The sequence below is a fragment of the Hippichthys cyanospilos genome, chromosome 1 (genome assembly GCF_059441005.1).
Source record: "Hippichthys cyanospilos isolate Australia breed blue-spotted pipefish chromosome 1, RoL_Hcya_1.0, whole genome shotgun sequence".
In the NCBI taxonomy this organism is placed as follows: domain Eukaryota; kingdom Metazoa; phylum Chordata; class Actinopteri; order Syngnathiformes; family Syngnathidae; genus Hippichthys; species Hippichthys cyanospilos.
The window spans coordinates 12,211,976-12,225,000 of record NC_142369.1 but is presented as its reverse complement, the minus strand read 5'-3'; the positions used below and the strand labels follow the sequence as shown (position 1 = coordinate 12,225,000).

The window sequence follows — 13,025 nt, the reverse complement described above, 5'->3', positions numbered from 1 at the left end:
GCTATCCAAAACAACAGGCAGGAAGAGGAAGTAGTTCAACGAGCAAGTGGAAAATAATACTGTAAGACTGATGTTGTATTTGTGTTGCAGGCCGCAACAGGGGACATGAGCCCGAAGGACTATTTGGTGGGCGATGAGGCCCAGAAAAAGAGGGACCTACTGACAATTAAGTACCCAATTGAACATGGCATCATAACCAACTGGGATGACATGGAGAAGGTAATGACGTCTGAAAGAAGGAGCTTACTAATACTGACAAGTGGCTAGCATACAAGCCCCTCACATCTGGGATTTGGCTATGGTATGCTCGTGTGCCGTTCGCATGTTCTCCTCATGTTTTGTGGGTTTTTTATTGGTACCTCACCTTTCTTAAATCTGAGACCCTAGTCTGAGATGTGTGTGTTGCTGGATGGATGGGTTACTGATGCAAATGTGGTTCAGATCTGGCATTACACTTTCAACAACATGCTCGCTGCCAATCCTGAGGAACACTACATTCTATTGACGGAGGCGCCGCTCAATCCCAAAGCCAACAGGGAGAAGATGACAGAGGTTAGTGTCAGTACCTCCGCACACACGCATTTCCAGAACTGCAAAGTTGCTAACCTTGGTGACGCTGCAGATCATGTTCGAGACCTTTAACGCACCTGCCGTTCACGTGGCTATCCAACCCCTCCTGTCGCTGTACTTGTCGGGTCGCACCATAGGTGAGCTGCCATGATGCGTCTGTTGGCTTGACATTTTGAAAGGTTTAACACAACACTTTGTGCAGGTGTAATAATAGACTCAGGGGGAGACGTCACCCGCATGGTGCCTATCTACCAAAGCCAAATTATTCCCAACGCAACTCTCTGTCTGGAAATGGGAGGCAGAGACCTGACCAACTATCTGATGAAGATGATGGCTGAGCGCGGCTATAGCTTCACCACTAGCGGTACCTCCAACTCCCTCTTACCATGAGCTTTCGCACTTAAGTTCAAACAAATCTTTCACAGATCAGAGTGAAATTGTGCGAGACATCAAGGAGAAGTTCGCTTACGTGGCACTGGACTTCGAGCGGGAGATGGATAAAGCAAAGTCCTCTACTGAGCTGGACAAGGACTACAAGCTTCCCGATGGCTCAGTTGTCACTATTGGCAATGAGAGGTTCCGATGCTCCGAGCCGCTCTTTGAGCCCAAACTCCTCGGTAAGTACCGACTTGACTCTGTGTCATTGACAGCCCCAAATCAAGTGAGAAATCTTTGTGCGATGATTGACGCAGACCTGATGCTCATGCTCTAGCTTGTGTTCCTGGTGTGAACTTGTTGTTGCCATTCAGGTAAGGAGTCTCCCGGTATACATCTAACAACCCACGACAGCATCATGTTGTGCAAGAAGGAGTTTCAGAAGGAGCTGTTCTACAACATAGTGCTGTCTGGTGGCAACACCATGTTCTCTGGCATCGACAACAGATTGCAGAAGGAGATCAGTGCCCTTGCCCCACCCGATACGAAGACCAAGGTATAATTTGTACATGTAACATTTTTATCACAAAGCCGTTTAAAATATTATGAGTGTGGTCTTAATTGAACTTTGGTGTTGGGAACCACTGATACTATAAGTCCATGCTAAGATGGGAGGAAGACATGATGAAGCACCAACCACAGAGCACCGCAAGATGTCCTAGCTCACAAAGCCAATGTAGACTGGTTGGCAAACTCTCATTAAGCTTCCAGTCTCTTCCTGAGGTTATAGGCCCAATCGCAGACCTCAAGGTCACGTGGTCTTGGCCATTTCACCTGTAGGGGGAAATTCCACAGGTAGATAGACAAAGGTCCTGGCGCCTAACCCTTGGGAGAATCTATCCATGGGGTGCATTGGGGTGGTGGTTTGCGCTGGGGTAACATATGGCACTAAGACTGTAGAAACAGTTAGCTATTGATCTAAAATGGCCTCTGTGTTATTGCAGGTAGTTGCCACCCCAGAGAGGAAACACTCAGCGTGGATCGGTGGCTCGTTGCTGGCCACATTCCCCTCCTTCGAAGAGCGGTGGGTTACCAAGGACAAGTACAAAGAATCTGGACCGTCCGCCATCCACTGCAAGAGCTTCTAGAACAGTCACCGTCCTTCCGAACAAATCACAAAATAGCTCAAACTCATTTACTCCTTACTGCTTTTAGACAAAGAAATTCTTGGCTTTTTGCAATCTCATTTGACTGTAAGCTTATTATAACACTTTTCCTGCCTAGGAGGATTGTGGAAAAAAGCCTGAGGTTTTTTTTTTTTTTTTTTTTTGCTGAGATAGTTAAGTGGTGTATGTTCAGTGGCACACCTGGGACAAGTTTGAGCACCTGGAATGATTAGAGACATTCTAGGCAACATTTGTGTTGCACCCAAAGGGAAATAAACTCATAGGTCAGATTTGGACATGTAATGTGGTCATCTGAGTCAGTATTTGCGTGCGTGTGTGGGCGTGTGTGTGTGGGGGGGGGGTCGAATGTATTAATATGTACTGAGAATGTGTATTTATGCATGTGTGTTAGTGTATGACCGTGTATGTGTGCATTTGGATGTTTTTAAGCAGGGTTAGGCTTACAATGTAGGGTTTCAAACTTGGGTTAGGGTTTCAAATAAGGACTTCAAACTGAAATTGTAATTTCTATGAGGGTTATCATTTTAAAGTAGGGTTTTGACCTAGCATTAGGGCTCCAATCTGATTAGAATTCCAAAGTAAGGTGTTAGATTAGAGTTAGTGTTTCAAACTAGGGTTAGGATTTCAAAGTAGAGTTTCGAAACGTGCTTAGGAATTTAAAGTGGAGTTTTGACGTAATGTTAGGGTGTCAAAATATTGTTTTAATCCAAGATTATGCTTCAAAGCAGGGTGTTAGGGTGAGGGTTTCAAATTAGAGATTAGACTATGATTAGGGTTTTCATCTAAGGTTAAAGTTTCAAAGTAGGGTTTTAAACTAGGGTTACGGTCAAACCAGGTTAATTGTTACAAACTCGGATTAGGGTTTCATAGTAGGGTTTGAAGTTTAAAGTTTAAAGTTCGGGTTTCAGAGTCCAGTGGGCCCCCGTGTTACGACCTTAATCCGTTCAGCGGCTAGGCTTGTAACTTGAATTGGCCGTATGACGGGCAATCCAAACCTATGTTAATTAGCGAATGCGTGCAACGCGTGCAAAAACCTTAGGTGAAAACATCACGACTTTATTCACATATTAAAAATTAGTAACATAATCTACTTTACAGTTAAATTAAATAACATAAATATACAAAGGAAAAATGACAAACCGCAGAATTTTTTTTTTCTTAAACGAGAACTTTTTTCAAACGAGATCTTTTTTTAAACAATGACGTTTTTTGTTTAAACGAAAACATATCACCGGCGATTTCCTTCTCTTTAATCCATAATAGAAGAAGCCTCTCCATTTTGTTGTTGACCGAGGTCCGTCCCCTGGCAAGGAAAGTCATGCCCTTAGAAGACTTGCTTGCTTAAATGACTTCATTGTTCTTGAGAATTGTACCGACTGTCGAGCGGTTACGGCCACACTCACTAGCAAGGTTAACTATGCGTGCACCTCCTTCGTATTTTTTTTTCTCCTGCTTCGTTTCTATTGTCATCATCCTCTTACTTCTTCCTTTACCGCCACTTGCAATTTTTAGAAGCCATGTCTAACAGACAAAAGTTTGCAAAGTCTTCACAACACACATACCTACATACTCGTGCCATCAAGCAAAATGAGGGAGTTCAGACAATAGCATATCGGCATTTCTATGATTGACGTGACGCCGGCCAATAGCATATCGGCATCTCCGTGACTGCCTTAATAGACCAATAGCATATCGGCATTTCCGTGACAAGTGCGAAAAGTAGTTTTTGTTGATGCAGCAAAGCGAAAAAAATAGTGCGGACACACTAACCAGCATGTAGGATGGTTCGTAAGATGATGGGTTTTGCGTAAAATGGGGACAAAAAAACGCCGCGGTCCATGTCGTAAGATGAAAAATACATAAAACAGGGGGTTTGTAAACCGGAGGCCCACTGTAGTTTTCCCAGCAAGCGTTAGTTTTTCAAAGCAGGGTTTCAAATTGGGGTTAGGGTTTCAATGTAAAATTTCAAACTGTGTTTAAGGGTTTCAAACTTAGGTTTCGTAGTAAGGTTGGTGTTTCAAAGTTGGGGTTCAATTTGGGGTACGGGTTTCTAATTAGTTTTATGGCCCATGTTGAAGAGGCCTCCAGCTATGATCGCTGGGCATGAAATTCAGAAGAGTTTGATCCTGCCACCACCCCTTATCAACCAGTTTTTTTTTTTGCCCTGAGCATCAATTGTGCTTGCACGCCACTGCAGTCAAAGCTTTGTGTGTGTGCAAATAAGTGGCAGTGCGTGTGTGTGCTTGAGTGGGTACACATGTGTTTGCGTGTGGTTGTTTGTCCATTTAAGTAAGTTTGTGCGTGCATAAGTAGGTGGATGTGTCCGCACTTGCGTGTGAGACTTCATTTCATATAACAGGTTCTCCAAATGTCCCCCAGCACTTGTAAAGCAGCCATTTGACTCTCATCCAATCAGGTTTGACAGGTCTGAAAAAATAGGTGAATCTTGTTAGCCTTGGAGCTCACATAATCATCTCAAGACGTACGTTCAAGTCAAAGGTTTAATCGGGTCATATGTAATGACCATCAACAACAGTCATTTCAAGGAGGGTGCAAGCCATTTAATCCTGATAGCAGTTGAGGCTTTTGCTAATAATGTCGCTGTCCTAACTGAGCATACGATGCATCAAAATTGTTGAAAGAAAGCTTGTTGAGAGAAAGCTTTTGCCGTAAGACGTAGTGTATGATATTTTGAATAAGCTCTATACTGTGGGCTATGAAGAAAGAAGAAAACTCAGCATACTAGTGACCATAGCATTATTTATTTCTACATTTTTTGAGGAGTAACTACATAATTGTTGGTCTGAAAATCAGATCATTGCTTTGTCAGAAAGGATGTACTTGACCTGGATCTGAGGCTCTAAATTGAGTTTGCTCTCCTCCTTCAAGCAGTGGTGGATCACCAAGCAGGACTACAACAAGGCCGGCCCGCCTGTTCTCCAACTCAAGTGAAGCTAGAAAAGTCCACATTACATGGCACACAAGTGATACAACCCAAAGAATCCAAACTTTTGATTTCACTGCTTTGTTTACTGTGATGTTCTTTTTTGTTGCAATGCAGACTTTGGTGTAATCATTACTTATCAATGATGTTACTGATTGTACAGTATTGAAACAACTACAGAAACTTATCCACATTGCTAGCCTCTATGAGTTACTTATATAATTGGTTATCGGATGAACCACCATGAGCAGGAGGAACAGGACAGTTGCTGAAGAAATTTGCCTTCAGTATGGATGTCATTTCTCTTATTGCGCTTCATGGTTGATGAAGATATTTTAATTACAATGATTCAAAATCTGTACAAATCCATTCTTGCTGTCCCAGGTTGAGGTACTCTTGTTACCAGGTGCGATTCACTTTACTAAGAGCGTGAAACATTCCTTTACGGAAAGACAAATTGTTGTCCCTTCAACCATCACAGATGACAACACAATGACTGACAATCTCCCCAGACATATTTGTGTGTTTTGTGCGAGTGATGATCCGTTGCCCTCGCACGCCAATCACCACCTTGCAGCTTGTGAGCACCTGGACCAATCAGAGAGTAATCACTTGTTATGGATAGAAGCTGTGCCCTGTCCGCTATACCTTCTTCGTCACGCAACACACTGAAAGTGGGCAAGCAAGGCTGATTCCTTGACTGCACCTGACACAAATTTCAACGCAGCTGACACACACCCGCACAGGTAAGATGTATTCACTAGTCACCTGGTAAATGGCATTTTGGCATTTTTGATATCACAGAGTCGAGGCAAATTGGTGTCAAAATTGTACTACACCCTGGATTGGTCGCCAGTCAATTAGAGGGCAGATACAGTATAGAGACAGATCTTATTCACGCTCACAATCACACTTTCACTGAATGAAAACTGGACCTACACTGCCTACACTAAGAATCTGGAATGTGGAACTGCAGTGACAACTGTATATAAAGTGTAAATTTACGTGATCATAGCAATTAATTTTCTGCATCAATATGCCAACAAGGCATCATGTTTCATTGCGTCTTTAAAAGTCTTTCTGGCGCCAGGATACGAGTCTGGTTTGACCAGTTTGACAGGCAAAAAAGAGCCATTGTGGGGATGTTGACAATACAAAAACGCAGATCATATCTGTGAATGTGAAGAGTCTTGGAGCTTAATAAAGCAAAAACAGGTGCAAACATAATGAAATATTCAAACCTGGTCTAGTAAACAGTCATGTACAGAATTGTGTCTGCTAAGTAAATAGCCGGGCTGGTCAATTTGTGTCTTCAGTACTTGATATATTTTACAAACTACTGGCAGAAGCACCACGTGACCTTGGTTTTCAGCTGTTTTTTGTATGACAGATTTAAATATCAGACACATTAAGCATGTACCAAAATGTAAATGTTTGGCCAAAACTGAAAATGGAAAATCACAAACGCTTGGTTGAAAACTGAAATAAAGCAGAATATTATGGCTCTGATAGTTATTCTTGTTCAGTGTTTTAACACCAGTTTAAAAGAGACTAATTCAAATGTCTTCCAGTGCTTTTAATGTTACAATAATTAAATGCAACAAATACAGGTTTATCCATTATTTTGATTCCATGACATATTTGTTTTTGTTTTACAATTGTTTTCATATTGAAAAGAAACATTCCCGAACCAAATGTTTCAGAAATGGACGATGACATCAGCGCCGTAGTGCTTGACAACGGCTCGGGCATGTGCAGGGCCGGTTTTGCTGGAGATGACGCGCCTCGAGCTTGCTTCCCCACCATGGTGGGCTATCCCAAACATTCGGTAGGAGAAGGAAGTCAGAAGTTGGCCAGCGGGGAAAAAGCTGACACTAAAGCAGATGTTGTGTTTGTGTCAGGGCGTGTTCGTAGGCATGGGCCAGAAGGACTGTTTTGTTGGTGACGAGGCTCGGAGCAGGTGGGGAAGCCTAACCCTCAGGTACCCCATCGAAAACGGCATCGTCACCAACTGGGACAACATGGAGAAGGTGATGACATAACTCTATAATGGTTCCAATCTATGGTTATGCTTTCAAAGTAGGGTTTCAAACTAAGGTTAGGGTTTCAAAGTAGAGCTTTGACGTTTGGGTTTAAAACTCGGATTTTAAACTATAGGCTTATGTTTCAAAGTAGGGTGTTAAAATTAGGGTCAGGGTTTCAAATCTGTTTCCAAATTGTGTTTTATTTCTAAGTTTAGCGTTTCAAAGTAGGGTTTTGGACTATGGTTAAGGTTTCAATGTTGGGTTTTGGCTTTCCAAATAGAGTCAATTAAAAATTTGTTTCAAGTATGTTCAAAATTTGCGCCGGCTACAAAAATAAGTTTAAAAAAATTAAACTGTCAGAATGTGTATCCACAAAAGTAGGGTATTAAGAAAGGGTTTGTGTTATAGAAAAAGGGTTAGGGTTTCAAACTAGGAATGGTTTCAAATTAGAGTGAGAATTTCAAAGGTTAGTGTTTCAAACTTCAAATAGGGTTTAAAAATAGGGTTTCAAACTGATTAGAGTTTCAAAGTAAGGAGTTAAAGTGGAGTGATGGTTTCAACATAGGGTTTAAATTTTGATAACCTCATAACTTCATAACCACCAAACATAGCTGGATGCCACTTCAATATGCCTCATAACCCTAGTTTGAAATTCCACCTCAAGTTTCAAATCCCCAAACTAGGGTTATGAGGCATATTGAAGTGGCATCCAGCTATGTTTGGTGGTTATGAAGTTAGGAAATTTTAGATTCCGCCACCGCCCCACCAATCAACAAGTTATTTTTGCCCTGAGGATCCACTGTGCTTTGCACACCACTGCAGTCAAAGCTTCCCCATTTCCTCGAGCTTGTCCTCATTAGGCTCATCTGACACGGAGGGTTTGGTAAGTACATCAGGCGTCCTTGGGCCTGGGTTTTTCTGATGCCATTCTTATTCTGAGCTGGTGTAGATTTGGCATCACACCTTCTACAATGAACTCCGCATTGCCCCCGAGGAACACCCCGTCCTGCTGACTTCGCCGCTGAACCCCAAGAACAACAGGGAGAAAATGACACAGGTGAGCGCCCAGGCCACCAGGCCAGATCTGATTTCAACAACAGTGTTGCGAAATGACCCATTCAGACGAAGGGAAATGCAGAGTTGAAATACTCGTAGTCAAAGGTGATATGGCATGACTCCTTCTTGTGATGATCACAAGGTTCTCAAATTTTTTCCAGGGATGTACACCCCAAAATGTTTTTTAGACAAGTCCCAAGTGTTCTCTTGGGATCATATTAAGAATCTGTTCAGAAAATAAATCATTAATTTAATTTTAAATAAAGTTTTCAAATGATTGATAGGTGATGCTGGGTGACTTATAAACAAGTTGGAATAAGATATTCTTGTATGGGAGGGAACTGGATTTTTAGGATAATAAATAGAATAGCCTATTGAAGCTAAAACTCATTTGATACTTACGTTTTTCTGAAAAATTCGCAAATTTTGATAATCACCTTCAAAGGTTTTTTTGCATCCCTCTTCCTTTTTAAATATACAGTACTTTAAAGTTTCACCAGGGGCAAATAACCACAGACTTAGAAGATTCAGAAGCTTCAACGGTGTAATGCCATTTAATTGTTAGTCACAAATGATCAGTTAATGGTTAGGCTTAAGGTTAGTTTGGGCCCCTTGCAAGTTGTTGTATTTCAGTTCCAAACTCATTATATCCTGTGAGCTCATACGGCTTCATGATGCCTGCCACAGGTGATGTTTGAGACCTTCATCACGCCCGCTCTGTACGTAGCCTTGCCGGCCGTCCTGTCGCTGTATGCTACCAGTCGCACCACAGGTGAGCATCTTTCAGCTTAGTGTCTGGACAACAGAGTTAGGGAGCAGCTTATGTGGGCATTGACACCCCTGCAACTCCCACCTCGCTTGTCGTCTTGCATTTTGTGTATTAGATTCTGATGAAAAATACATTCATCAGACATTTATTGAGTAGCAGTCTGTGTGCCTTCGGTCATCCTGGCTTTCCCCTGGCCCTCCCACCGTGACTCCGTGATGTTTTCTTTGCGATGACAGTACCTAAAAGAGCTGGGCAATTCGTTGCCAGAGCAGAGTCAGTGTCGGATTTCTGTGAGGGCTTCCACAGATTAGGCAGTGGCACGCTCTTTATGATGCAAATCCTTGAAAACATATATGGTCATGATAAGGGTCATTACAGATGGACCGTCTGTGAAGAAACATAGGAGAATGAACTTTTCTATGTTCAGCATCATCAAGACTAGAGCGTCGAGACTGAGACTACACCAAAACCTATGGAGGTCAAGACCGAGACATGGCCGAGATTTTTTTGAGGTCGAGACAGATGCAAGGCCAAGACTTGATGGTTGAGGCCGAGAGGAGACCCAAGAATTGGGGAGGTTGAGACTGATACACGACCATGATTTTTGGAGGTTGAGACAGAGATGACCGAGAATGTTGGGGGTTGAGACCAGACTTAGACTTTTGGAAGTCAAGACCATGACAGGATCAACATTTTTGCTGGTAGCGACACACAATGCAGAACTTAATGACCAATATCTTTCTAACAAAACCAAGTTTTGGAATGTTGATTTTGAAATAGTACAATGAAGAAAAAGCTCAAATCCAATGTGTTGTTTCACTTTTCATCAAAGCATGCAATTTCTCACTGACCACAATGCTAGTAATCTTAGTAATGATAAAAAAAAATCCCAAATTTGCCCTGTCCAAGACCCATTGAAAAAACCTTCGATCCGAGACAGAGACCCTTAAAAAGTGATATTGAGATCTATCACAATAAATGTAACACTGACGCACAGGTATTGTCGTGGGCTCTGGTGATGGCGACACTCACGCCGTCCCCATCTACGAGGGCTACGCTCTCCCTCACGCAATCCTGCAACTGAACCTTGCTGGCAGAGACCTGACCCACTGCCTGGCAAAGATCCTGAACGAGCGAGGCTACAATTTCACTACTCCCGGTAAAGCCGACTCCCTTTCTTCTTTGATCTTTCATTTTGAGATGAAGTTCCTATTTTATTCCTTCCATTTTTTTCAGTTGAATGTGAGGTTGTGCGGGACATGAAAGAGAAGGTCTCCTATGTGGCGCTGGACTTTGACAAGGAAATGGCCGTGGCAGAGACATCACACTCTCTGGACAAGAGCTATGAGCTTCCTGACGGCCAGGTCATCACCATTGGCAACGAGAGGTTCAGATGCTCCGAGCCGCTCTTCAGTCCATTTTTACTTGGTAAATACCAACGCCGAATTGAAGTCATTGCTCAGGTTCTAATCTTTTCCTGGTGTGAAACATGACTTTGTGTTTCATGGTTAGGCCCAGGGCATGGCCGTTCATTGTAGTTTGTGTTGCTCCTAAACATTTCTCTTCATTTGTTCAGGTATGGAGTCGGGTGGCATCCACAAGACAGCCTATGACAGCATCATGAAGTGCGACATGGACACCCGGAAACACCTGTACGGCAACATAGTTTTGTCAGGGGGCAACACGATGTTTCCCGGCATGGCTGACAGGATGCAGAATGAGATTAGCGCCCTGGCCCCACCCACCATGAAGGTCAAGGTACGATTTATAGATGGGGTATACTGTATTCTATTCCCTCTTGAGTTTATTAAGTCCAGAGTACGGCATACCGCAAGAGGGAATAGTCTGAGATAGTTGCTTTTTATGAGGGACTGGACAGGCATGAGCTTCTGAGATCACCAAAGTCGAGACTCTATGGTGGTCTCATAGATCTTAAAAGCATAATTTTTTTGTTTGTTTTTCGGTACAAAGGCAAGTCAAACTTTAGTGTGCCTCCAGAGGACTCTTGTACCACATTTTTCTGTGACATATGATGGCAGGAAGGATTTAAAGAGGCAGCATACCAGTAATTAGAACCAAGAAGGGGTTTTCCACTGTAAACCTAAGAGTAGTCCCAACTTCACCCAATTGCTCGTTGAGTCAACACTATAAACCGTGGTGTAGGGAATTGCTTGCTTCTTCTGAAAGTTTTGCACCGCAACCCTGTCAAACATCTTCTTCATTCAACTTTTTCTTCGATTGCCTCTTTAAATGATCTCCACTTGGCTTTTGAAAAGGACACCTTCTTCAGCTTTTGAGGAAAAGCCCCTCCTCAATAATGCTAAAGACGTTCTCCCAGATGTGAGAGCTGCAGAGATGGAAGAATCAGGTCCCAAAATTAAATACCCGGCCACATTTTGGCTTTAGGCAAAGGTGTTTCTACTTAACTGGTGGTTTAATGAGCTCATTTGACTGCAGGTTGAGAAGCGCCTCTGGCTAAAGTAAAACTGTGGATTTTTTTTTACTTTATGGACCTGGACTTCGCTGCAGATCTGCTAGGTCTACCAAGAGGTGAAATTTGGAATCATGCAAGAAATGTGATCAAGTCCTCTGTCTATAGCGTTATGTAATGCCAGGGGAGTTATGGACAACTTTTTCCCAGAGGCAACTTCATCTAACCCTCATGTCCAAAATGTATCGTGGGTCAGCTCTTCACCCATCAAAGATTTCTACCATCTTACTTTAGGTGATCGCACCCCTGGAGAGGAAGTACTCTGTGTGGATCGGTGGCTCCATTCTGGCCTCGCTTGACACCTTTCAGCATATGTGGATCAGCAAAAAGGACTACGATGAGACCGGTCCCAGTGTCGTCCACCGCAAGTGCTTCTAGATGAATCAACAGCAGTCTTGCTGAGTCCTTGTAGACTAAAACCAGATGTTACAAATTATAATTTCATCAATCCAGTTGATGAAAGTATTATCAGTTTTCATGGTTAGACAAAAACAAACAATTAAATTGGTCACATTAGGACCCTGTTTGTAACATTACAAATACTATATTATGCAGTCAAATCCATATGGCATGGTTGCCAACTGGTACACAACTGTTAATGTTCTAACATTCTACAACCTGGTGATAATTTTATCTATGAAAAACAATTTTGGGGGCTGGAATGGATTTCTGACATTTCAGGGTATTCCTTTTAAAAATGTTTATTTGACACTGCAGACACTACTTTATTTATCACTTGTGAAGACTGATCAATTCTGTATTGCATTCTTTGTACAATCTCTCAATCTTTGTGCAATAAATGGTGATTGACAGATATACAGTACAGTATTCATCCCTTGCGTGAAAAAAGATATTTTTATATATGTATGTACAATGCATATCAACATCCACTGAGCTCCAGAACTCCAGAAATAGTTTGACATGTCCATCAAAAATAGATCCTCTGTGTAAGATCATAATGTTACTTGTTGTTGACTAGGACAAAGTTTTGGGATAATTTGCAACACTGACTCAACACAAACATGTTTCTTTTCAACCAGATTACATCAGGATTTGTTATTATGTATTTGCTTCCTCCTCATATTTATATAACTGGATAATCTACTTATTTACCAATTTTCTGCAGTATAAAGTGAATAGTTTGGCTGTGATAACTAAATTATTTTTAACGTACAAGTCTTACCTTAATCAACCAATCACAGTTGTCTTCTCGATTTGGTCAGGTGACATTCCCAAGCTGACCTGTGATTAGTTGTTGCTTGAGTGCTGAGTACATGTGATGTAATTTCTCGTGGTGAAATGCGCTTTCAAATGTATTAATTGTGCATGAAAAATAATTTTGTTATCAAATTAATCTTAGACAAAAAATATTTATTTTCTATTGCTATAAAATTGATTAAAAAAAAAACTCCAAGAGTCGGGATGGCTGGGAGGTTTCTTGTAATCAACTTAACTTGACTCAGCTGTGAATCTGCAGCATGGAAAGCAGCTGAGCTGATGTGTCTGGTCTCATCTTGAATATTTAAACAGCAAGCGACCTTCGTGAAACGTCAGGCTCTATTCATAACCACGTTAAAATATCTCACCACTGGGAAAGGACAATTTTCTT

General features: G+C 42.0%; 2 protein-coding genes across 2 annotated transcripts in view; both read left to right on the top strand.

The window, feature by feature from the left end:
• Positions 1-2,407, top strand: part of LOC148429222 (actin-5-like) — a 3,388-nt gene extending 981 nt beyond the window's left edge. Inside the window, exons 2-9 of the mRNA XM_088416052.1 lie at positions 1-17; positions 91-219; positions 442-552; positions 623-707; positions 773-934; positions 996-1,187; positions 1,320-1,501; positions 1,950-2,407. The exon at positions 1-17 is cut by the window's left edge and continues 114 nt beyond it. Coding sequence (XP_088272178.1) covers positions 1-17; positions 91-219; positions 442-552; positions 623-707; positions 773-934; positions 996-1,187; positions 1,320-1,501; positions 1,950-2,093 — 1,022 coding nt within the window. The 3' untranslated portion in view covers positions 2,094-2,407. The remainder of the gene's footprint in view (positions 18-90; positions 220-441; positions 553-622; positions 708-772; positions 935-995; positions 1,188-1,319; positions 1,502-1,949) is intronic.
• A 3,229-nt stretch (positions 2,408-5,636) lies between these two features.
• On the top strand, positions 5,637-12,232 carry LOC148429221 (actin, cytoplasmic 1-like). Its single transcript, XM_088416593.1, has 9 exons — positions 5,637-5,822; positions 6,780-6,904; positions 6,978-7,106; positions 8,050-8,157; positions 8,844-8,928; positions 9,923-10,084; positions 10,162-10,353; positions 10,502-10,683; positions 11,651-12,232. Exons 2-9 carry the CDS (start codon positions 6,782-6,784, stop codon positions 11,792-11,794), a joined length of 1,125 nt encoding a protein of 374 aa, XP_088272719.1. The 5' UTR covers positions 5,637-5,822; positions 6,780-6,781; the 3' UTR covers positions 11,795-12,232.
• Positions 12,233-13,025: the final 793 nt, after the last annotated feature.

Coding starts and splice junctions, on each gene's coding strand:
- LOC148429221 (XM_088416593.1), top strand. CDS start 6,782: ATGGACGATGACATCAGCGCCGTAGTGCTTGACAACGGCTCGGGCATG. Junction 7,107..8,049: donor ACTGGGACAACATGGAGAAG/GTGATGACATAA, acceptor GAGCTGGTGTAG/ATTTGGCATCACACCTTCTA. Junction 10,085..10,161: donor CTACAATTTCACTACTCCCG/GTAAAGCCGACT, acceptor CATTTTTTTCAG/TTGAATGTGAGGTTGTGCGG.